The sequence below is a fragment of the Emydura macquarii genome, unplaced genomic scaffold (assembly GCF_026122565.2).
Source record: "Emydura macquarii macquarii isolate MOO-44397 ecotype Brisbane River unplaced genomic scaffold, CSIRO-AGI_Emac_v2 contig_2473, whole genome shotgun sequence".
NCBI lineage: Eukaryota > Metazoa > Chordata > Testudines > Chelidae > Emydura > Emydura macquarii.
Window position 1 is genome coordinate 2445019 of NW_027132610.1, and position 25144 is coordinate 2470162.

The 25144-nt window shown below is 42.9% G+C and overlaps 1 protein-coding gene across 1 annotated transcript in view; it reads right to left on the bottom strand.

Annotated features, from left to right (window-relative positions):
- ARHGAP20 (Rho GTPase activating protein 20) overlaps nt 1-25144 on the bottom strand; it is an 89898-nt gene that overhangs the window by 30793 nt on the left and 33961 nt on the right. The window contains exons 3-6 of the mRNA XM_067562824.1: nt 16053-16223; nt 7601-7750; nt 5135-5176; nt 3477-3561 (exon numbers count right to left, since the gene is read on the bottom strand). Coding sequence (XP_067418925.1) covers nt 3477-3561; nt 5135-5176; nt 7601-7750; nt 16053-16223 — 448 coding nt within the window. The remainder of the gene's footprint in view (nt 1-3476; nt 3562-5134; nt 5177-7600; nt 7751-16052; nt 16224-25144) is intronic.

Sequence of the window (25144 nt, forward strand, 5' to 3'; positions counted from 1 at the left end):
ATATACAGTATTCTAACAACTGCAGATTGCCTCTTCTGGTAGAAAAGACTCCTTAAGGGACTTACTTCTACAAAAATATGAATTGCCTCTGCAACTGCTTTTTGGGCTCTTGAACATAAAACATCGATCTTTAAGACAGCATTTAGAGGGGAGAGAGTAAGAAGATAAAAACTGAGGATGAATGGATGGATTATCTGTGGATGCTAGCGTTTCTCTGCAGGCTTGTCTACATACAGAAATTGTACAAGTTCAATTTAAATTGGTTAAAAACGGAGTTAAAATGGTGCAAAACCCTATGTGGACATTATTATATTGGTTTAAATTGGTCATATCAGTTTATTTTTTTCCTGTAAATGTATTGATACAGGTTAAGCCAGATTTAAATTGATTTAACAGTGTCCACACACAAAGTCACACCAGTTTAACTAAATCAGTACAAAAATCACCCTTTTAGTTGAACCAGTATGACTTTGTATCTAGATCAGGCCTGAGAGTAAAATCAGGGCATGATGTACCAGCAACTCTCAAGGTGCCTGAGTGTAAACTTCAAGATGGATTGCTCTGAACTGTAGACTCTACAGCTCTACTTTCTACCTATTGAGGTGTGCACCTGACCCATGAAAGTGTTTCTCTTCCAGAACAGTATTTTTAAAACATGATCCCATGTATTGAATGAAGAGGAAACATTTCACAGTTTCATATATTCCAGGGCCACAAAGGACCACTGTAATCATCTAGTCTGACCTGTATAACACAGGCCATAGGACTTCCCCAAAATAATTTCTAAAGCGTATCTTTTAGAACAACATCCAATCTTGATTTAAAATTTGTCTGTGATGACGCACCATGATCCTGGATAAATTATTCTAGTGGTTAATTGCCCTGACTGTTAAAAATATACACCTTATTTCCAGTCTGAATTTGTCTTGCTTCAATTTCCAGATCACATTATACCTTTCTCTGCTAGACTGAAGATCCCGTTGAATATTTGTTCCCCATGTATAGACTGCAATCAAGTCACTCCTTAAGCTTCTCTTTTTTAAGCTAAATAGACTGAGTTCCTTGAGTTTCTCACTCTAAGGCATGTTTTTCTTAAAATAATAATAAATGCAAAGTAATGTACATTGGAAAACATAATCCCAACTATATATACACAAAATGATGGAGTCTAAATTAGCTGTTACCACTCAAGAAAGAGATCTTGGAGTCAATGTGAATAGTTCTCTGAAAACATCCAGTCAATATGCAATGGCAGTCAAAAAAGGCAACAGAGTGTTAGGAACCATTAGGAAAGGGATAGATAATAAGACAGAAAATAACATAATGCCACTATATAAATCCATAGTACGCCCACACCTTGAATACTGCATACAGATCTAGTTGCCCCATCTTTAAAAAGATATGTTAGAATTGGAAAAGGTACAGAGAAGGGTAACAAAAATGACTAGGGATGTGGAACAGCTTCTGTATGAGACGAGGTTAAAAAGACTGGGACTTTTCAGTTTGAAAAAGAGACAAGAGGGAATATGATAGAAGTCTATCAAATCTTGACGGGTGTGGAGAAAGTGAACAAGGAAATGTTATTTACTCCTTCACATAATACAAGAATTAGGCATCACCCAAATGAAAACAATAGGCAGCAGGTTTAAAACAAACAAATGGAAGCAATTCTTCATATAACACATGTGCAACTCATTGCTACGAGATGTTCTGAAGGCCAAAAGTAAAACAGGGTTCAAAAAAGAACTAGGTAAGTTCATGGAGAATAGGTCCATAAATGGCTGTTAGCCAGGACGGTCAGGGATGCAACCCATGCTCTGAGTGTCCCTAGCTTCTGTCTGCCAGAAGCTGGGAGTGTATGACAGGGGATGGATCACTTGATGATTGCCTGTTCTGTTTATTCCTTCTGAAGCATCTGACATAGGCCACTGTCAGAAGACAGGATACCGGGCTACATGGACCACTGGTTTGACCCAGTATGGCCATTCTTATGTTCCAATCCTTTAATCATTCTTGTGGCTCTCTCTGAACACTCTCCAATTTATCAACATCCTTCTTGAATTGTGGGCACCAGAACTGGACACAGAATTCCAGAAGTGGCTGCATGACTGCCAAATGCAGAAATAAAATAACTTCCCTACTCCTACTGGATCACAGTAAAGGATCGCAGTACTGCTTTTGGCCACAAAAACGAGAGTCCTGTAGCACTTTAAAGACTAACAAATTTCTGCAGGCATAAGCTTTTGTGGGCTGCAACCCACTTCGTCAGGTGCATGAAATGGAAATCACAGATAGGAAGTATACATCCAAGGGTAAGAAACAACAATGGAGAGGGCAAATATTAACAAAGTCAATTCAGTCAGAATAGATGAGGCCTATTCACAATCATTGATTAGGAGGTGAGACTGTGTGAACAGTGACAATTACTTCTTGTAATGAGATAACCATTCCAAGTCCCTATTCAGACTCAGTTTGATTGTATCAAGTTTGCATATGAGTTCCAGCTCTGCAGTTTCTCGCTGAAGTCTGTTTTTGAAGTTTTTTTGTAGAAGTACGGCAACTTTCAAGTCAGCTACAGTGTCCTGGGAGATTGAAGTGCTCTCTGACTGGTTTATGGAGGTTACCATTTTTTATGTCTGATTTCTGTCCATTTATTCTTTTGCGTAGTGACAATCCGGTTTGGCCAATGTACATGTCAGAGGGGCATTGCTGGCACATGATGGCATATATTACATTAGTAGATGTGCAGGTGAATGAGCTCCTGATGGTGTGGCTGATGAGGTTAGGACCCGTGATGGTGTCACTAGAGTCTATGTGTGGGCAGAATTGGCAACGGGGTTTGTTGCAGGGATAGGTTCCTGGGTTAGTGTTCTTCTTGTATGGTGTACGGTTGCTGGTGAGTATTTGATTCAGGTTGGGGGGCTGTCTGTAAGCAAGGATAGGCCTGCCTCCCACGGCTTGAGCGAGTGAGGGATCATCTGCTAGGACAGGTTGTAGATCCTTAATGATGTGTTGGAGAGATTTTAGCTGGGGGCTGTAGATGATCCCTCACTCGCTCAAGCTGTGGGAGGCAGACCTATCCTTGCTTACAGACAGCCTCCCAACCTGAAGCAAATACTCACCAGCAACTGTACACCATACAGCAAGAACACTAACCCAGGAACCTCTCCCTGTAACAAACCCCGTTGCCAACTCTGCCCACACATCGACTCTAGTGACACCATCACAGGTCCTAACCACATCAGCCACAGCATCAGGAGCTCACCCCTCTGAAACTTTTGGCCACAGCGTCACACTGGGAGCTCACATTCAGCTCATTATCCAACATGGCCCAATCCATTAGAGTGGGCTGGATTCTGAGAGGTGCTGGGGCCCTAAAACTCCCACTGAAGTCACTGGGAATTATGCGTGCTCAGCACCACTCAGACCTTTTACAATTAAGACTTAGTCCCCTTTTTCAGCCTAGAAACACTTACATATGCACAATTTCCGACATCCTTGGCAATGATCTTCAGCGGAATGCTCTTGGGATAGTCTTTTTCTTTTTCTTCTTTGATTCGACTAACAAAACAAGCATAGAACACATCATTTTAATTGTTATTCACAAAATTGAAAATATTCTATTTAGTAACCCAAGTAATAGCTGGATAAAGAACAGAGTTGATTTCAAGGTTATCATAGGTACAAAGATCTTAGGGGAAAATGATGCATCTATGTTGTTAGGATAATATTCTACACGGCTACTGATCAGGATCTCTAATATAACATTACATTTTTGTGTGAATAAAGTTGATAGGTGGTGGAAACCAGTATAAGCAATAGAGAAGCAGGGTTTAATCCCCTCTGAAATCCAGATGCTGCTTTCACAACGATGTGCCTTTTGGGCAGCCCACCAAAATAAAAAGCAACCTTTTACTAGTAAAGGGCCCCTCATTTCCCCCAGGTTTACATATGAAGGAAATCTCTCTACACATGGGTCTCCCTCTTTCCTGTATAGAAGTGGGGGCTCAGTCATCTCCACAGCTCTGCCCTCTCTTTCCCCCAAAGCATGTGGAGGGTACCCCAGGGGTCTGGGAATACCCTTCCATCAGCCGCTTTATGAAGATTCCCTAACAGGAAAATACACATCCCAGGGCTGCACTACCTTTTCTGCAAAGCCATCCCCATAGGAGGGTTCTGGGGATCATCTGTGGGTAGAAGAGGTTCTGGTAACACAGCCCCCACTGGAGCCACGCTGCCAGGGACCAGGGCCAGAGTAGCCGGTGTCTCAGAGCCAGACATAGAGTGGTAAGTGGTCTTCACTCCGATGGCTCTGGTGGGACCTCCCACTGGTGGGTCCTATGGTCTATTTCCAACAGAACTGTCAGGAAAACCCTCACAGGGGACTCCTTTGTGGAGCTTTCTTCCTCTCATGGGTTTTGGGAGGGAGATATCCAGTTCAAATAGATGGCAGAAACTACCCTAACAAGTGAGGATAAAGCCGATGAATGGTACATTAAATCATCACCATTACAGGATAATCCAGTGACTACTTGGGACTATGACAAGTGCCTACAAGAACAGAAAGGGTGCAAATACCAAGGAAGGAGAGGAACTCTATTTTAGGATGGTACAGGGAGACATCACTAAGGGGAATTTGATGAAATTTAGACCAAATACCAGAAGAAACTTCCCATCACCAAGATGCATTAGACTGTAGAATAGCTGCCTAGGGAACTAGTTGAAGCACTATTGTTTAGAACATTTAAAACAACTGGACAAAAGAAGTGGGAAGTTAAAATAATTCCAAGCAAGAATAATTGGTCCACCTCCAACCTATGAACTCTGGGGAGTCGAATAAACAAACACAGATTTGAACTACAGGAACTTTGATTTTGGAAAACAAAATCCCAGCCAATGACGTTTCTGCCCATCTCTATTTGTAATGGGACAAAACCAGATCCATATACCCAAGCTTCCCCCACAACCCACCCTGACTGATTAGGTTTTGCAAAACCAAAACAAGTACTAATTTTGCCTATCCTTACTAGAAAGTCCATTGTAGGGAACAGTCTTGCATTGGCAACAGATAGTCTAGATGAGTGAACAAATTAATCTCTTCTATGAATATCATAATAGTTGGAAAATAAAGTACCTTTGCAGGGAAGAGAGCCACTTCTCCTTCAGCTCTGGGGAACTGAAAGGATTGCAAAAACAGTGACAAATACAGAAGTTAGATAACATGCAAGTGCCAAAATAAAACCCATATGAACAAAGATGGAAAAGAATATAGATTGACTGGCATATCTGTGAACATATGCAAGTGTTATAGGACTGTTGCGATAAGGTGTATTAAGCACTTGCTGACACCTAGAGCAGGCCCCACTGTCTTGGCACTCCAGTTCATCAGGAGATGTCCTGCTGGAATGGGAGAACAATGAGTTCAGAGCTCCAGAGGTTGCCTAGAAAGAACCAGAGAGAGTTGGTTCTCTGGTGCCTAGAAGGGCCAGGGGAAAGCAAAGGCTAATTAGGGCCAAGCAGACCAGATAAAAATGACTGGTTACTCCTACTAGGAACCAGTTCTGGGTGAAGTCAAGACAGGAAAGGCTCATTCTCTGCCCTAACCCAAGTTACCTGGCCCAGATACCTGACCAAGGGTTTCACAAAGATCCAGGGCAAATGGGTAAGCCCACAACGTAAGTAATAATTTTTAACGCCAGGTAGCTATTTTGAGTTCAGTGTTAACTTGTTTTCTGTAAACCTGAAGTGAACTTGATCCATGGGGCAATTGGTTCAGGGGAGCCCTTGACAACTACTGACAGGGTTTGCAACTAATCTGCTTCTCTGCAAATTGAAAAACATAATCTGTACTGAGGTAAAGTCCTAGTGTTCAATTTTTCATCACAGAAGTTAAAGTTCTACCAATGAAGTCAATGGGAACAGGATTAGGCTTCTAAACTACAGGCTGTTAAAACCATAACAAAAAACAGGATGACTTTACACAGAAGTGTTTAATTGAAGAGTTTAAGGGTATCTCTGGTATAAAGATTTGTGAAGCTCCTCCCTTCTGTTGCTTTGTCTTATTAGTCATTTACAGTAACAATTAATCAATTACAATTAATCAAGTACAGTACTTAAAAGGCCCCAGTGAGGACTGAGGACCAATTTTACACAAGATTTTTTAATATTTATCTCACTTATATACTTTGAAGGATTTTAAGCTACCCAGTTATATGAAGGACTGTCCTATTATTAGGATAACTACAGTAATAAGGAGCCTAACCTAATTTTACTTCAAACTTTCTTGATCCAAATCCTGTCCTAGATGAAGAAACGATTTTTCCCACTGGTCCTTCTGCATATCAGTTCTCCAAATTTTCCAGCCAGATATTTAGGGAACTATAAACCCTGGTCAATTTTTCCTCCTTCAGGAACATACACTTGACAAACATTTGAACTTTGTTTTTGATTTCATTGCTTAGTAGATTCTCTTGTAACTTATCTTTACTTATCAATTGGTATCTTCAAATCTCCCATTTACCTCTGAACATGAAATCACTCCACTTACATACAGTCTAGGATTCTCTTTTGATCTAGGCTGTCACTTCAATATCAAACTATTTTCTTCTAGCTTTAAAGGATAGGCTACTGTCTCTAGATCAAAGCTCATTTTTATTGGCAAGAGTTTAATTAAAACCAGTAAGAAATTTCAGCTTTGTTTCACCCCTATTCTGTTAAAAAAAAATTAAAAAACGCAGTCAATACTACAGAGAACAGTATATGCAGAATAGTCTCTTTGGATACAGACAATGTGTGATGTATAAATAAAACTACAGGTCTCATCTCTTGTTCTCAGTTAAGGGGCAAAATCTGGTTTCCAGTGCCCAGCCTAATTAGTTTAGCTGGGCACCACTGATTTATTGGGGAAAGGTCCCCTCCCTTTTCCCAAGTGACAGCAGAGCCTTTCTGAAGAGACTAAAATCAGACTAATGGCTGGAATTGCCTCAATGGCCCTAGTGTGCCCTCACAGTGAAGACTGTGGAGAAGCAGACTTAAATGATCACACCTGTTAAAATTCAGAGTTTCTGTTTTAGGAGGAATTTTAGACTTATTTTCTCTGGCACAGTTTAAAGAGAAAAACTGAACTGAGTCAACATTTTACTGAATGATTCTTGCTTGCACTCAATGAAAAGTCCGTCCCTTCACAGGAGCATATGATAGACTCTTTGATCCCTGGAAAAGGCTGCCTCAGCCTGGCGGTGTCTGTTCTGTAGTTAGTCTTACTAATTAATCAAGGTATTTACTAAAATATATTTTAAAAAACAAAATAGACTATTAACACTAAGCATGTACACAGCATAAATCATATAGTACTTTGCCAAATCTTCAATTTTCTCAGCACCCATAAGAGCTAGGTAAGTATCCCTGCCACGCTTTCTGAGATCAGGAAAATGAGGCAAAGAGGCTAGCTGGCCTGGCTCAAGGCATGAATCTGTGTTGGAGCCATAGAGATCCTAGCGTCCAGGCCTGTGAGCAGACCATACTTCATTTGTGATATTTTTATTATATTACTAACTTACCTAAATTTAATAAAGCAGCACGTATACATTTCAACCCCTACCTAAAATTAGCAACACAGTTGGTGGTGGGCCAGCCTATAACGAAGGACCTTTCCGGGTTAATGCTGCCCTCATAGACCTCTTCCATGCAGGATGCCGTCCACATCTCACAGAGACGCATTTGGCTCTTTAGTTTGAAATGAGATTGTGACCTGTTGGCAGAAATGTCAGCTATTAGACACATGACAACAGAGGGACCCAAGTTATTAAACACTGTGGTGCTGACATGTGATTTCCACCAGAGCAAATGGAGACACTATACTTCTTCAGTTAGAGAAATACAATCTTTCACTGGGTTTCTCTGCTTACAGAGAAATATAATTTACTTTCCATTCCCAATGCAAAACAGACTCCTCTCAGCTGTCCTGGCCCTGCTCCTTCCTGAGGCAGCTCCACCCACTTTGAAGGTTGCATCAGCCAGCTCTGAACCTTCTGGTGGATCAAAGGTTGTGGTAGCTTATGGTGCTTTATCCCTATTCTAAGTGAATTTAACACCAATAAGGGTCTGTAGTGCAGTCTGACTGCTTAGTCCAGGTCAACAGTTTAGGGAGGCTGCGTGTTGACACTGGGCAAAACAGACAGTGTTATCCTTTGAACTACGCAGCCAGGGAATTTAAGGCCTGAATAGTCAATCCTCTTTTTGTTCACTGAAGAGTTGTCTCTCTTCTCATCATACTGCAGAGCCCATAAACAGATTGCACTGGAGGAAATCTAGGTTGGATATTAGGAAAATCTTTTTCACTAGGAGGGTGGTGAAACGCTGGAATGGGGTACTTAGGGAGGTGGTGGAATCTCCATCCTTAGAGGTTTTTAAGTCCTGACTTGACAAAGCCCGTGGCTGGGATAATTTAGTTGCGGTTGGTCCTGCTTTGAGCAGGGGGTTGGACTAGATGGACTCCTGAGATCCCTTTCAACCCCAATCCTCTATGATTCTAAGTTAATCTGGACTGACATTACTCAGTGAATTGGGATTCATGCATTCTTCTTGAAGGACAGAGAATCTCAAAGGATAGAAAACTTTACCCCCAATCCCCTGGAGATGTTTTAGCTGAATAGAATATAAATAAAGTAACAGGAAACAGACTTACCAAGCAACGGCTGCTTTTAATAGTTTATTTCAGTGTTTTGCATCCACTGAATTTTCAATATTAAAAATCTCCTTTCATAGTGTTTGTGGGTGCCTGCACTATACCTGAATTATTAAAAGCTTACCAAGTTAGCTGATATCAGTCAATTGAACTCTATAGAGGCAACCCACCCTCACCACAATCAAGCATGGTAATCATCATTACCCCTCTGGCAAAAGGCTGAATTAACAGATGGTTTGCCAAGTCAAACTCCGGCTCTTCTGGACAAGCAGGGAAAGAAATTTCAAGAGATGAGGGCCCTCTGCAGAAAGTGCCCTTCCACCAGGATGTTTTAATGCAAGCACTGCAAACCAGAGCGCATCATCTCAGCTCACCATCATGCAGGTGGATGGGGATGGTGCCTAGATACTATGGTGACTAGTGCTCTATAAATAAATACACTAAATAAACAGTTTTAGAACTGTAGAGGATCTCAAATACCCTCTTCAGGATTAGTCTCATTTACAAGGTATTTAAATTAGGTCATTGAACTATTTAAGTCTGAAATGGGAAAGGACTTCAACCTCATGGGTTTACAAGTATTGTGCTAAATTCACACTGCTCTGATTTCTGAGGTTTTCAGTTTAAATTCTGCTAACAGCTGCGGCTGGATATTGCACCACAGCTGACCCGACATTAATGTGAATATCCACAGCTGAATGTAAAAAGGATGGCGTAGGCATATCTCTACAGCCACTGGCATAAGGAAGTAGAATGTCTGTAGAATACTTTGAAGTCGCATATTCAATTCATATATTTATTTTTATTCTGCCACATAGATTTCTAACCTACTGTGTATCTCACCTCTCTTAGATCAGTAATATTTTGTAACACTGTCAAAGAGAAACTTAAAACACAGTAGAACCATTCAATTTGCTCAAAAATGACTTGGATGTTCTTTGACAGTAAAAGCTACTGTCAAAAATATTGCCATGATGTGCATATACTGACCATGGAATGAAAAAATAACTACAAAGAGAAGCATAGGAGTGAAACCTAATGGATTAAGAATAAGATTTAATATAAAAAATTAATCTCTGGTGTAACTCCATCAACACCTGTGGAGCTATATTAGGGATTCATTTTTTGGTCCAGTCTTTTCTTTTCCATTTTCTGGTCGGGTGCAAATTTTGCCTGGTGTTTTACTCTCTTAACATTTACAACACACAATGCTGGATCCCCACAAAGTCAAGGATGAGTGTTAGCAGGAGCCCACACTAACAGAAGTGCTTTGCTGACCATAATTGGTGGAGCCCATGGTGTGAATTCCCCACCATTTGCCTGGGTTAGCCAGAGTTGTCAGCTATTATCCATATTTAGGTACCTGAGTAAGTGGCTGGATCTTCAGATGTGCTGAGCACCTATTAGCTCCTATTAAAGTTAACGGAGCCAGAAAAGTGTTATTTCATCCCTGGGCTAGTGGAACCAGGGGGCTCTAGTCTAGTGCCTTCACAATGGAAATACTGTGGGGGCACTACCCCTGTGTAAACTTGGACAGAAGAGTGGGACCTGGAAGGGCTGGACCCACATTGCAGCACCCAGAGGGGCTAGAATGGGCCCAGGAGCAGTTAGGAATCCCCAGGACCCTCCTTACCTGATTGGTATTGCTTCCTGCCCACCGAATCTCAGTAACACTCCCTCTCCTCCTCCTATCCCTTTGTTCCCCCCATTCATAGGAATCCCTCCCCGCATTTTCATCCCCATCTGTCCGGTCCTTTCTGCAGTCAATGAGAGGTGAGCACTTTCATATATTAGGCTGCTTATTTAAGTGCTTAAATACTGTCTTTAGAGTCAAACTTTAGGCACCCTGTGACAGGGTGTATAAACCCCTCACTGGACAGGAGGAGGTCAAGGAACACCTATGGTCTAAGGAGGCCCCATCCCTACACCTTTGCTGAGCATGCTCAGGTTGGAGGCAGGATTTAAAAGCCAGACAGGCAGCTCAGTCTGGGGCTGGCAAGCCAAGGAAGAAGACATGCCCTGGGAACTCCAGGGAAGAAATGGAGCTGAGTCTGCATTGAGCCGGTGAACAGGGGCGCTTCAACACCCAGTGACTGGGACTGAGAAGAAACTCAGAGATGGGCGGCAGCCGGATGGGGTACAGACTGAGGTAGGGAGAAACTCAGGGAAGCTTACTGAAGGCTGATGCCATACAGAGATGGGTGAGCTGCTGAAACTGTTTCACAGGGTCCTGGGTCAGAACCTGGTGGACTGGGAGGGCCCGGGTTCCTCTCCCCTACTTAGACGGAAACAGCTACACAGGACTGCTGCTGCTTGGACTGAGGTCATTAGGGAGCCCCCTACTCCACCCCTGATCACACACCCAGTCTTCAGATTCTTGGCCAAATATCACAGTTTTTTGGTCAATTTAAAATCAACTATCATCAAAATTTAATATTAACCAATGGGGAGGGAAGAGACCAACTGGCCTAAAGAGAAATGGATTGTATTTTCAAGAAAACAAATTGCCACCATTCCAAAATATGATCACTTTTACATTGCAGATATAGGACACCGTCCTGCTCCTAGTCAAGTCAACAGCAAAACTATTGACTTCAGATGGTGTACAAGTGGGCCTTACACGAAGGAGCAGATACACCAATACATTCTGAGTTCTCTTATACCAGCATGGCCAGTCTAGTTCTTTTTGCTTCCAGTAAGTGGCAATTCGGTACCTTGCTGCTATTAACAGATGGATGATTAACTCTCACTAGGTTCGTTAATCTCTTTAATAGGCATTTTTGACAAAAATGTGAATGGATCCATTGGGAAATTGCTACCGTAATTCCATTTATCTATCCTCATGTTAATTTTCCTCACAATAGCCGGATTTCAGAATAGTAACCAAATGTGCGTGTTGAGGGGGAATCATCTCTCTATACATCCCATCCAACACACCTGTGATCAATAACTAAAAATCTTTGTTAAAAAAAACGAAAGACACAAATTGTATTAAAGTGTCTATCTGTAGCTGTTGGCACATTGCAACAAATGTGTAAAGTAAGGAACTTGCTAACAACACAATGTGTGCACACATTGAAACATTGGTTTGGAGATCAAGGCTCTTTCAATCAGCTAACTGGTGTGTTCACTTCATCCCAGGCTCCATTTATCTAGATTCTTGTACATTCTCCTTTCACAAGGCTGGCAGAGGAGAAACACCTGTAAACTATCAGCGGTGGAGTTACAGATGACTAACATTGTGTAAACATGGCTTAAATCCTCACATGGAGGCAACAGAACAGGAGGATTTACTTGTGTGTGCCAAAAGACACAGCACAACCTTGGATTAAGTTTAGGGCTTTGATATTCTCCTTTGGTGATGGTGAAAGTAGCTAGAAGGGACCCTGGTGTGGCCCCCTCAGAGTTATTTTACTTCTAACAGGCTGACTTTGTAGCTCTGTAAAGTATTGTCTGCCTGGAAATTGTTACTATGGAGTTTGCCTCACTTGATAAATGGATTACTATCTGAATCTGCAGCTCTTGCATAAAACTGGGTCAACCGAAAGAAGGGTCTGATTCTTCTGTGTGGCATCAAAAGCCTTCAGCAGGAAGAGTGACTGCTGGTGGGATTACAGTCAGTGAAATTCCTGCCCTTGAGCCTATGGGATGTTGACTGATGGCTGCGAAACAGGACATCTTCTATATTCAGTGTGTGCCTGTGGTTTTGGTGGCATTATGTGTTACATAATCATAACAAAAGCTTTCCATCTTGATATGTGCACATTCTAAAAAACTGAATTTATCAGCAGCTCCAATAAGCCATTCAATTGCTTTTCCCTACTGAGCAGGACATCAGTTACATACTGGGCATCTTAACCAGTCTCTTTACTTCCAATCTAAATTGAAGTAAAATGGCCAAAAATTATCTAAATTTTCTTGAGAGGTGGTAAATGAGACTTGATTGTCTGGGGGGAAAAGCTCACCATAAAGCTTGGATTTTTCCCCACCAAAAGACTCAGGACAGCTTATTTGCAAAATGTGATTTTCAGATCAGATTCTGCACTGTATCCAATCTTATATCTGGGTTAAACAAAGCATCAAGAGCTCAAATTACCTCGTACAAAGTGATAAAAATAAGTCAGTGGCTCTATTAGAAACCAGGGTATTCCTGGATCCCAGTCCTTTGCTACAGTCCCAAGAAACACACAACGGCCTTAACTGGATGTCCCCAGTCTTTTTCCCCTTTCCCAGGTTTCTCAACAACACTTTCTTTCCTCCACTCCCTCCCTCTCACACACACCTTGCATGCAATGTCAGTTATGTGAATGCTTTGAGATATCAGAAAACTAAGCTAGAGACATGTGAGTAAGAGAGCTAGTTCAGCATGAGTGATAGGAAACAGAACAAGATAGTGGTTTGTCTTTGTGACCCAGGGACGCTTCTACTTCCAGACTAGCTCCACAGAGAACATACATGCCTAAATGCAAAGAACACATCACATATTGAAGTGAAGCAGTATCTTCTGTTTCTTTAACCTCTCCCTCCTTTATGTACAAAATCCTGTGCTCAGCTTCTTTACAATTGGAGGCTTCTGGGGCAAAGGAGCGGGAGACGCAGGTATGAGTATAAGGTGGGGAAAAAGGTGCTTAAATCAATGTTTTACATAAAAGTGGACACAAACCAAAGTGCTCAGTTCTGCCATTCTTAGTTACTTGGAGCAGGACCTTGCAACTTATTATGAAAAATGCATGGAAGGTTCTATTCAACATAAATACAAATGGGAGTATCAGGTCCAATGCTTACACATGAAACACCAAAGTAAATATCTCATGGGGAGGAGTATGGAAAAAAAAAAAAAAAAAAGAAGAGGAAACTGTGAATCCACTAATTGCAAAGACTAAAAGCTTTCACAGAATAACAACACGTGATAAATAATATTTGTTGATAATATTTAGATGTTTTATTGAGGTTGTCGTCTGAGGATCTCGAAGCACTTGACAAAGTTCAGCAACTATTTAATTATTTAGTTACTTGGCCTGGTCCTCATCACCCGAGTATACATATATTAGCTCTATTTTTTTTTTACAGTTTGGTCAACTGATGAACTGAAAAATTAACTGTCTCATTTTCAGAGATGCTTAAAAACCCACAAGTGACTTGTCCACAGTCAAATGCAGAGAGCCATTTGCTGAGCAGGGAACAGAACCTGCATCCTATCCAGTGACCCATACTGCACATCTCCTTTCCCAACTTTATAAAGTGCTGAACATCTCCTGCAAGGTACTGAGCACCTTCTACTCCTGTAGACTTCGTGGGGACAATGGGTATTCATCACCTCTCCAGAGGTGCTTACCATCTTAACAGGAGTGGAATCAGAGATCTGAGAGCCTGCTGGGGGCATTATTTTTTTTAAAGAAAAAACTTGGACCCATTTACTGATCATAAAAACCTAATTATAAATGAGATTCATTTTCAGAGTGACTGATTTGAGCTGAGCCTGCACATACACAGGCAGATTAGGAGTACTTCTAAATATAGAGAAACACTTGTCCAAAGAAAGACAAAGACATCTATTAGACACATGCAGCCTCAAAAACTAGGCAAGTTCTTCACACAGAAAAATATTACAGATTAGACATTTTATGGGAAATAATTTTGTAATTGAGGCAGATTCAACAGGATCCTCATTTCAGATTTTACTTTGGTTGACCAGTTTCTTAAATCCACATCAGCCATTAAGAAGTCAACATTTATCACCATATATTGGTAGATGATATATCACAGGTTTCCACTATATACTCTTTAGAATAGTAAATAACTACAGTATCTCAGATGATACTGCATGATAACTTTCACAATTGTTGACTTTTTAAGTAGTTCCCATTAGCAATACAGGATTCACATATTAATTGCTGATAGAACAGCTTTAAAGATCACATCTCAATCAGCACTTTAATACACACTGAGTAATATTCAAAATACTGTACTTATTACTATCTGTAACAATCAGTAGGAATAGACAATAATTTTCTTATTACCAGAGACTCAATCTGTTTACTCCTCTCTAAACCCCAAATTACTTTGAGCTAGTTTAACTTGTATCAAATTCACACATGGAAACACACATTTTTCCAATTCCTTCAGAAATTTTAGATTCTCCTCTCCATTAAATAGTAGTAAATTACTACTCAACATGAATTAGTACATTGCTTAGACAGCACCTAGCACAGAGGGTCTCTGATCCAAGATTAGGGCCCCTAGGTGCTACCACAATGTAATTAATAATAATAGGTGGCAGGATCCAGCCCTATCCATGTTCCCCACCCCATGGATAGTGATATATGTTTGAAACAAAATATCCCCTGTTGTTGCACCACAAAATGAAGGAATTCATCTAAGGGTTTTATGTTTACTATATGTGATTCAGACAGACATAGCTCAGATTTCTATGGAAAACATGGATTTATATTGGCTTTTCCCAGTAGCCTCTGAAATAGCCATTTGAAGGGAAAGTTGTATTGCAACAAGCACAATATTCATGTTCAAACCATCCACCTGCTAAAAGTAATTACATGGCGCCTTACAGAGAACGAAGCTACATCAGGGTTTTTCACATTTTTCCTTAATTCGTAACAAGTGAAAGCACTCTCAAGATTTGCCTTAAACCACAACTCCTGCAAGACGCTAGCATGCGAGATCCATCTTGTCAATTTGATGTAATTGTGAATGGAAGAGTGAATAATCTGAGCTCAACAACAAGCCTGATTACACATGAACAGCTACCCAGACTCCTCAATACAACCACCTTCTACTTAGCTGCAACAGAAACAGCATTTGGAAGATAATTCAAAGAAATGCTCACTGTAATATTTTAATATTAACTTTTCTATAGAAATGTTCATCATCTGAGGATACTAAATGACTTCCCAGACACGTATTAATCCTTGCAACACCATGAGATGTAGGTAGTGGTATTATACACATTTGTCAAATGAATGACGCTTAAGTGACCTGTCAAAGTTCAGACAGCCTGCTACAGACAGAGATGGGAATGGAACTCAAGATGCTTAAGTCCCGCTCTACCCACTAGACAACTTTCCCACTCCCAGCTTAAGGTAGTACTCTAAAAATACCCACCCATTTTGAACTAACATACAAATTTATGATTCCTTTACCATATTCTGGTCTGGACTGATTGACTGAGCTGTGGGTGTACAAAGGCACTTAAGGGAGTTAGGAATTCAGCTCCTGTTGGCAAACTAAGAAGCTCTCATGAAATCCAGGGAAGATTCACAACTGAATAGAGCATTAGGGAAATTCAGGGTATGCTATACTGAGGAGGGGTGCTGCTCTGCAAGAGTATTCCCTGAGGAACTAGACTTACTTGGACTTGGCAACAACAAGGATGTCCGTGAAGAGGAAAAGGTGCCGTTCCTGGGTCTGCAGGCCTGTCTGCAGCTGCACATGACCATCAAGTACAAAGGTTCTGCTGGGGCAGATAAAAGACTGCACGAGGGGACATGCTTCTGGACTGATTGGGGAGAAGCAGCTTTCCCTGCAGCAGGAATAAAGGAAAACAAGTCAGCAAATCATAGATGACTAGGCAGAGATTTTCCACACCAATTACTGAAGGATAGGACAACGGTTAAATTAATTCACATATATGGGAGTAAAATATCACAGGGACACTGACATTTGCTTTCCACAGCTTAGCAGCTTGACTCCAACTCAAAATCATTTGAGGGACTGTCATCTGTGTATCTTGTCCGGCACCAAACATACGGTTAGCACTTTAGGAAATAATTTAAACACAATCCCCTCAACTCTATATCAGGCTGTTAAAAGAAACTCTGCACATATTGGAGGTTAGCCATAGATGAACGTGCTATGAAGCAGGGAACATCTGAGCACACACTTTTCTGCATGAAAAGTTCCAGAAGGGTAGCCATGTTAGTCTGTATACAGCAAAAACGAGAGAGTCGGATGCATCTGCAGCCCACGAAAGCTTATGCCCGCAGGAATTTGTTAGTCGTTAAGGTGCTAGAGGACTCTCGTTGTTTTTACTTTTCTGCATGGGACTTTCAATATGAGTTTGAAATTGTAGAAAGTTATTCAGAATCACAGTGATCAATACTGAAGAAATAAACACATGGTACAATCAGGTCGGCATGTACTAGTGACATGACCATGCAGCTTTCAAAGTATGTATCATGTAGGACTAAACAACAGATCATTTGGCAGCTTGCCTTTAATCCTGTTTTATTAACCAGATCTAAAGTATTTTCCCCTAGCGTGTATCACTAATACCAATAGCTTACTGTCAGATCCTTGTTTTAAAGACCTTTAGAATTTTCAGACTGATTCAGAAAAGATCATTTGACGTTAGCTCTTTCCAAACATAACTCCCTGTCTATTAATAGAGCGAAGTGTCCATTCCTACAAGATGCTGAGCTTCTCCGGGAGGTGCTGAGCAGCCTTAGTTCACAATGAAGCCAGCAGCAGTTAAGAGTATTCAGTAACTTTCGGAAGGTTGCAAGATATAATCCTAAATCTACTACCCAATCCTGTTGCCGTTGCAGAGAACGTGAAGTACATGTGGCACAGACAGGGCCTGATTCTCAGTGCCCTGCAGTTCCCAGTTACTTCCACTGGAGTTGCGGGTGCTCAGTGCTTTTGAAAACGGCATCCCAGGATGGGTGGCCTTTTATTTCACTAAGAATAAACAGGACAGAGTGAGGCAGAAGTAAAGAGTTTTCCTACTGAGCCTGTTCCTGCTCCTAGCAGAACTGATGGTGAACTCCTACTCATGTCAATGGCAGAAGGATGGACCTTAAGAGAATTGCTACAGATGTACAGGAGAGACATGCAAAAAGAAGATTTTGAGCAGAGAGAATACTCTCAAATAAGGTCACAGGCCTCCCCAAATCTGTCTCAAAATCTGGCTGCTTCCCAGTGTTTGTATCCCCTTGCCTGCACTTGGATTACTTGGAGAGGTTCAGCAATAGTGCTGACTTAGGAAATCCTGACAGCTGGTGCTGAAAAGATAAGCACTTTGATCAGACTACATCAGTGTGACTCACTTTCACTGATCTGCATGGAGGCGGTGAGGAGCTGCCAGGGAAAGTCCATATTTATCCTTGGTGTCCTAGTTGTGGCTGAAAATCTGCATTTTTAAAAATCACATCTTCATTTTTTTGGGGAGTTTCCCTCCACTTTTAACTCCTCTCCAGGCAAGGGGGAGAGAGGGAGGAGCAAGAGCTTTAAAAATGAACAATGCAAAAATAAGGTTACTTGTTGTGGGAGTGGGGCCTAATCCTTCCTAAGCAGCACGGGTGTTATGGGATGCGGGGGTGAGAGAAGAAAGAGCTCATATCAGTATAATACAACAGGGGGACTGCTCTATGTGGGTGGGCAAGGTGAGGGAGGATGCAATGAGCCACTCTTCAGCCCCACCTTCTCCCCAAACAGGGGCCAGCCAGAATGTGGCTTGAGAGTGCTGCCGACCCTGCTCCTTCCTTGTGCCCCATAGGCATTAACTGCCTGAAAATGGCATAGCCATACTCCCCCTGAACAAAATCATGCCTGTTATGTTGTCATTATAACCAAACCAAACCAAAATTAAGCCACTAAGGGTATGTCTACATTGCAATTAAAGACTCGCAGCTAGCTTGTGTCAGCTGACTCGAGCTACAGGGCTGTTTAACTGTGGTGTACATGGTCAGATTTGAGTTGGAGCTCAGGCTCTACGACCCTGTGAGGACAGAGGGTTCCAGAAGCCTGAGCCCAAACACCTACACCACAATTAAACAGCCCTGTAGCCTGATCCCCACAAGCTAGAGTCTCAGCTGACATGGGCTAGCTGTGGGTGTTTAATTGCAGTGTAGCATACCTCAAGGAAATGTAAGGCTGGGCTCAGACTCGGGCTTGAGCCCAAACCCCCATTCCATCCACACACAAATCTCCCAGACTTAGGGTCGTAGGACGTTGTGGGGGCGGAGAGTTTGAGTTAGCCTGAGTCAAGCTGGCACCCAGGGTTCAAGCCCTACTACTTTGCAATGTAAACACAATCCCCTTCGACTGAGGTCCTGAAGTCTGCCAAAAGTACCCCACAATCTCACGGGCCAACTTCCTTTGCCCTCTCTGTACCAAGAACCACTAGTTGACTCCAGGGAAACTGAAACAAGCCCACCTGGTTGTAGTGCAGCAGCTCAGAGAGTCATCATTTAACCCTCCCATTGTTTTCTGATCATCGAGCTGCAAACACACCATCAGAGAACCTTCTCTCTTTGTGGTGGAGACTGACCAGAAGTCTTTTGCAGGAGCACAGCCAAATTTTGGTGAATCTCTGGTGTGAGACCAGAAAAACAGTGGACTTTAGTAAGAATATCAGCAATAACCATGCATACCAGCAAACAGCCAAGAAACTGGCAGTGTTGTAAATTTTTTGGACTACTGCAGGATTAAATGGCTCAAGACTGAGTACTGGAAAACCACGGACCAGAACTGCACCTTGTGCAACTTGCCCACATCATGCCCATTTAATGAGGTGTTTGACTAGGTGCCGAGCACTGAGCCAACCATGATGCATGATAACCAGGTCAGATGGGATGGTGACCTGCTGGTCCCAGAATACAGCATGGGGACTGATTAAAGCCAGCAGCAGGTGCCAATTGAGGCCAGTGAAATGACTCTGCTGCTGAAACTGGTCCCAGAGGAGACTTTGCCGCAGGAGCTGCAGCAGCACATCCAGGGGCCATATTCCAAGGAGCTGTTTGATCCCCCCTCCCCGAGAGAAACAGCCTGCTGCAGAACCGTCAGCAGACACCAAAGGAACAGAAGCCACCACATAGCCTGGTAAGTTTCTGGCTCCATTTGAAAGTTTATTAATAAAGGAATGGGAAGAATTTCCAATCTATGAACCAATACAAAGGTTATTAGAAGCCCTGGCTAGCAATGACTGCCAGCCAAAGGTGGATCGCATACCAGTGTGCCTTGGTGTCCCTCCAGCCGCTCCGCCCCACTCCATGGGAGTTCAAAATGGCAACCAGAAAATGCAAATAGTAAACATGCCTTGAAAGCAAATTTTTACTGGAAAGGCCTGGATTTTTCCTAAGGCTGTTCATGTTTCGTAAAAATAATAAAACTTACACTGTCATACCTGTAAGTACACTGCTCTGTACTCAACAGTATAACGAACTGCCTGGAAACAGTGAACTGTGGGAGGGGAAGCGGAACTGCATTCCATTTCCACATCTAGTCCATTTTAGTTAAATGCACCCCATGCTGTCCATGGGTGACAACATCATTCATCCCAAGCACGAATTGGGTTTGAAATTTTGTCCAGAAATGCGCCAGGGAGAGGGAAGGGGTAAGGAGCATGGCTGAGAAACTCTGTGTGTTTGCATGCAGTCATAACAGGCTAAGCCATGTGGAAGCTAACAGAACATTCTGTTGATTTCTTCTTGAATTCTGATCCAATCCTGGCTACTGATAGCTGCAAACTTTTCTTGAAGGTGGTACTCTAGATAGGGCACCACATGCCAGGGGATGGTGTATTTTCCAGGACCACTCAGTAGCTGACCAGCACACATCACTCATAGATGTGCTGTTCAGTCACTATACATTCGAATACTTTGGTTGCACACATTGCTGGTTTCCCACCGGTAGCATGGGACCAGCAACATCTCCCTTTGCCAATCAGGCACCACAAGAACAGTTATGTCCTCCAAAATGTGGAAGGCTAAAATGATAGGAAAACTTTCTGTAGCATGGCCACCAATTGCCCCCACAAACTCAAGCTGTTCTACAAAAAATATTTATAAAAAAAAAAAAAAAAAAAAAAGCAGCTTTGTTTTTGTTATTTTTAAATTTACCATTGTCTTTGCACATCTTTTGCTGTGATTAACCTGGCTGTGTCCAGGGAGCTTCTGTGGCCTGAAGCATCCCTCTCACAATACAGTGAAGTTCAATTTGGAATAGTAACATTTCTATCTTGCTTTGCAGTGGCTAAGGGAGTTTGACAGAGCTCAAAAACAAGGGTTTGAGTGACTGCAATCACAATGGCCGCAAGACTACAGCTCCTGCTGCACCCACACCATGGCCTGAGTCTCCTCTGCGGTACCTTGTGCTCCAGTTCAGAAGCAGGCTGGACAACTCCATGGTTGGGTGGCCCATGCAATTCTTAACCTAGGGTTGACAATCAGTGTAGACACTCAAGTCCTGGATTCCCTAACCCAGGGTCCACTGATTCAAATCCTATTAACCCTGGTCTTACACTGTAGTGTAGACATACCCTCAGAGGTCTAAAGCAGTGAAATCCTTTGCAAGCAATAAAGTCATATTACAGAGCTTGATTCTATTGATTTTCACGGGAGAAAAGGGTGCTTAGCATCTTTCGGGATCAGGCTTGTGTAGCTCAATATGGACAAGATGCCTTTTGGTCATTGTAGTGAAACCCTTACTACATCCAGGTTCAGAAACCAGAGTACTTCCCAAATCACAACACTGCAAAATCTCCTCCATCAAGCAGGCAAACAGAGAAAGTTTTACTAGGCATTTTAATACTGTTGCAGGTTAAGCAGATTATATTTGGTTCTAGTTTAGAGAGATACAAAAACCTAATCCATTTATCCAAATAGGACCTGCATCTTGACTATCATAGCTCTTTTTTACCCACTCAAATAGCATTCCCTAAGGCACCAAATAAAGATGTGACTGTAGCCGGGAGGGGTGGTCCCCCTCTGAGGAGGACCCAGAGAGGGAGCCAGACCCACCCTGGCTGATAGAGCCCTCCCCCAAGGGAAGCCCTGACCGGAAGCGGGTGGGTGGGTCCAGGCCTTTAAAGGCCCCAGTGTCCCCACCTGACCGGAAGCAGGGGGGTGGAGGGGGCGGAGCTAGGCCTTTAAAAGCCAGGCCGGTGAGCTTAGTTAAAGAGGGATGGCCGAAGGGGAAGGATGCGTCTCCTCCTGAGCTCCTAGCTAAAGCCGGGCCGGGGAGCCGTGCTGAAAGGGAGCGGCTGGCCTTAACCCCAGCCTGGGGATCAGCGGAGGCCTCCCCCAAGTACCCCATGGCCTGGGAGTTGGAGGAGGGCCCACCAGAGTACCCCATGGCCTGGGAGCCGGAAGAAGGCCCAACGGAGTTCCCCGCTGACTACGAACCTGAGGAGAACCCCCCTGAGACATCCGTGGCCTGGGAGCTAGAAGCGGACCCGCCAGAGCAGTACAGAACCTGGGACCCCGAGAACTTACCGGCCCTGCCCGAGGCCTGGGGCCACAGGACCTGGAAGAGCTGCCCTCCGAAGATGAGTCCATGGAGCTGCCAGAGCTGCCGCCCGTGGACGAGGAGGGCCTAGTGGGACTACCACGCCCCAGCGACCCAGAGGAGGCAGGTACTGGGGGTTTCGGGGAGGAAGAAGCCCAGGGATAGCAGCAAGTTCGTGGCCGAGTCAGGGGCAACTCGGGCGGCATGTTGCGGCCGGAGCCCCGCCGACCGTGGCAAACGCCTTTGCCACTGACAGGGCCCTGGGCTGGGATGCAGTGGAGATGGGCGGGCCTGCGTCCCCCTCCCCCCTTCTCTACCCACCTTGAGAAAGCCTTCCCCGCCATACCGCTATAGAGAGCGGCCTGCTTACTTGGCCAGCCCTGCCTGAGGGCCTGGTGATAACTGCTTACTTGGCCAGCCCTGCCTGAGGGCCCGGCATTAGACGGCTTGCCTGGGAGGAGGGCACTGGACTGCTCCCGGTGGGAGGTAGCCGTGAGGAGTGGACCCTCTCTGAGGGGGACCCAGAGAGGGAAAAAGCCCGGACGTTGCTCCCCGCTTCCAGGGGCACGTCCACAGTGACATTCTTTGAAAACAAAGCAAAATCAAAGACATTACTTCCAATCCCTTTTAACCAAAAGCCCCACTGACCAACTATAGTGAGGGAGCAGAAAACTCACCAGCACTGCTACAAGTATCTTTTGGAAAGTAATTTTTGATCCATCTATTTGAACTGTTCCTGTGATGGGAGATGAATTAAACCAAAGTTCTGTGGTATTGGCATTCTCTCAAGTCAGAAAATCCTTAAAATACACAGGTTAACTATACTTATAGGCCCACATTTTAAAAAATGAGTGATGATTTTGAACCCTCAGTTTTTGGGTGATCAACTTGGTACACCTTGGAGCACTCATCTCTGATAATTAGGCCACTTTTAATGGAGACACCCAAAAATCACCAGTCACTTTTCAATGTAAGCATTATTTCTTTCTTGATAAATCAATGGCTGAGAATTAATTTTAAAAAGGCTTTTTCCCTGTTCTTTTACAAATTATTTTCTAACTGGTTACTTTTATTACTACACTTTTTAAAAAAAAATCATGGAACAAAAGTAATCTTTCTAATAATCTGTTTGGCAGACAAATTCTCTTTGCTGCAATATCCAATTCCATTTTTCTAGAAAGATATCCTTCAAAAAGAGCATTTAAACTGCTTTCTCTTCATGTAGCATTACAGGAGTAATGCTATAGTTAAAGTTCCGATGGCATTTCCGTTCTAACTCTACTTTCAATTGCTTACTACTTTCAAAACATGCTACCCTTGGGGCTGAAATTTCCCATGCATGTTCTTAGCCAAGAGGTGAACTTTGCTGCAAAATGTGAAGCAAGTCCACAAAACTGTTTTTGAATTAGTCAAGGATGAATTCAAATGATGAGGTTAAATCCTGGCCCCACTGAAATTACTGGGTATTTTTCCATTGGCTTCAACAGAGCCTGGATTTCACTCATTATTTTTAAATGAATCAAAATATGCACCTGTTCAATGTCATTTTACAGAGCTTTATAATCTGAGGTGTAGGGGCATCTCATAGTCAGCACGAAAAATCATCTAACTGTCACTCTGCACTCAGCACAAAAATAAATGTCTTAGAGCCCACTTCATTAAGATGGCTTCTTTACTAGGAAGCACAAAACCACAAACAACTAATGTTTCTCTCCCCCCATAGCTGTCATGACGGTTTCCAAGCTAAACATATCTTAACGATGTAAGTACTGAGATGTTTGTTTTCATTCAGAGTGCAATAGAGATGACGTTTTTAATGTTTATTCATAGGGGAAACAGAGCAAAATATTGGTATTGCACTCTACATAGATTTTAACATAGCATCTGTTAAGTAATAACTAAGGCCTTGATCCTAATCCCACCGACATCAATGGGAGGACTGCCATTGACTTCAGTGGATTTTGGATGCGTGCATTAACTTTGTAGTTATTTGTGTCAGTTTTCCTCAAGATCTTAGGCACCAAGAATTTGCATAATTGATAACTAACGAAATAAAACACTAAGCTGGGGGGAGTGGTAGATACCCTGGAAGGTAGGGATAGGATACAGAAGAACCTAAACAAACTGGAGGATTGGGCCAAAAGAAATCTAATGAGGTTCAACAAAGAAAAGTGCAGAGTCCTCCACTTAGGACGGAAGAATCCCATGCACAGCTATAGACTGGGGACCAACGAGCTAGGCAGCAGTTCTGCAGAAAAGGACCTGGGGGTAACAGTGGATAAAAAGCTGGATATGAGTCAGCAGTGTGCCCTGGTTGTCAAGAAGGCTAATAGCATATTGGGCTGCATTAGAGGGGCATTGCCAGCAGGACGCGGGAAGTGATTATTCCCCTCTATTCGGCATTGGTAAGGCCGCATTTAGAGTACTGTGTCCAGTTTTGGGCCCCCCACTACAAAAAGGATGTAGACAAGCTGGAGAGAGTCCAGCGAAGGGCAACAAAAATGATCAGGGGGCTGGAGCACAGGACTTATGAGGAGAGGCTAAGGGAACTGGGCTTGTTTAGTCTGCAGAAGAGAAGAATGAGGGGGGGATTTGATAGCAGCCTTTAACTACCTGAAAGGGGGTTCCAGAGAGGATGGGGCTAGGCTGTTCTCAATGGTAGCAGATGACAGAACAAGGAGCAACGGTCTCAAGTTACAGGGGGGGAGGTCTAGGTTGGACATTAGGAAATACTTTTTCACTAGGAGGGTGGTGAAGCACTGGAATGGGTTACCTAGGGAGGTGGTGGAATCTCCATCTTTAGAGGTTTTTGAGCTGAGGCTTGACAAAGCCCTGGCTGGGATGATATAGCTGAGGTTAGTCCTGCTTTGAGCAGGAGGTTGGACTAGATGACCTCCTGAGGTCCCTTCCAACTCTAATATTCTATGATTCTAAAACAATATTTTGCTCTTGTATAACTGAAGCCCTTTACAAAGATAGGTAAGAATTACCCCTATTTGATCAATAGATGAGGAAACTTAGCAAGCATGGTTAGGTGGCGTGCCCAAAAAGGAAGAGGAAAGTCAAGAATAGTAAGTACCATGTTTCCTGACTCCCAGTCTTCTATCCTAAATCCTGATACAGCTTCAGATGATTTTTTAATTTAGAGAATAAATTTCAGAATAACAAACACAAAACCCCTCTGCTCTCCTTTACAGTCCCAGTGCTGCTAGGAAA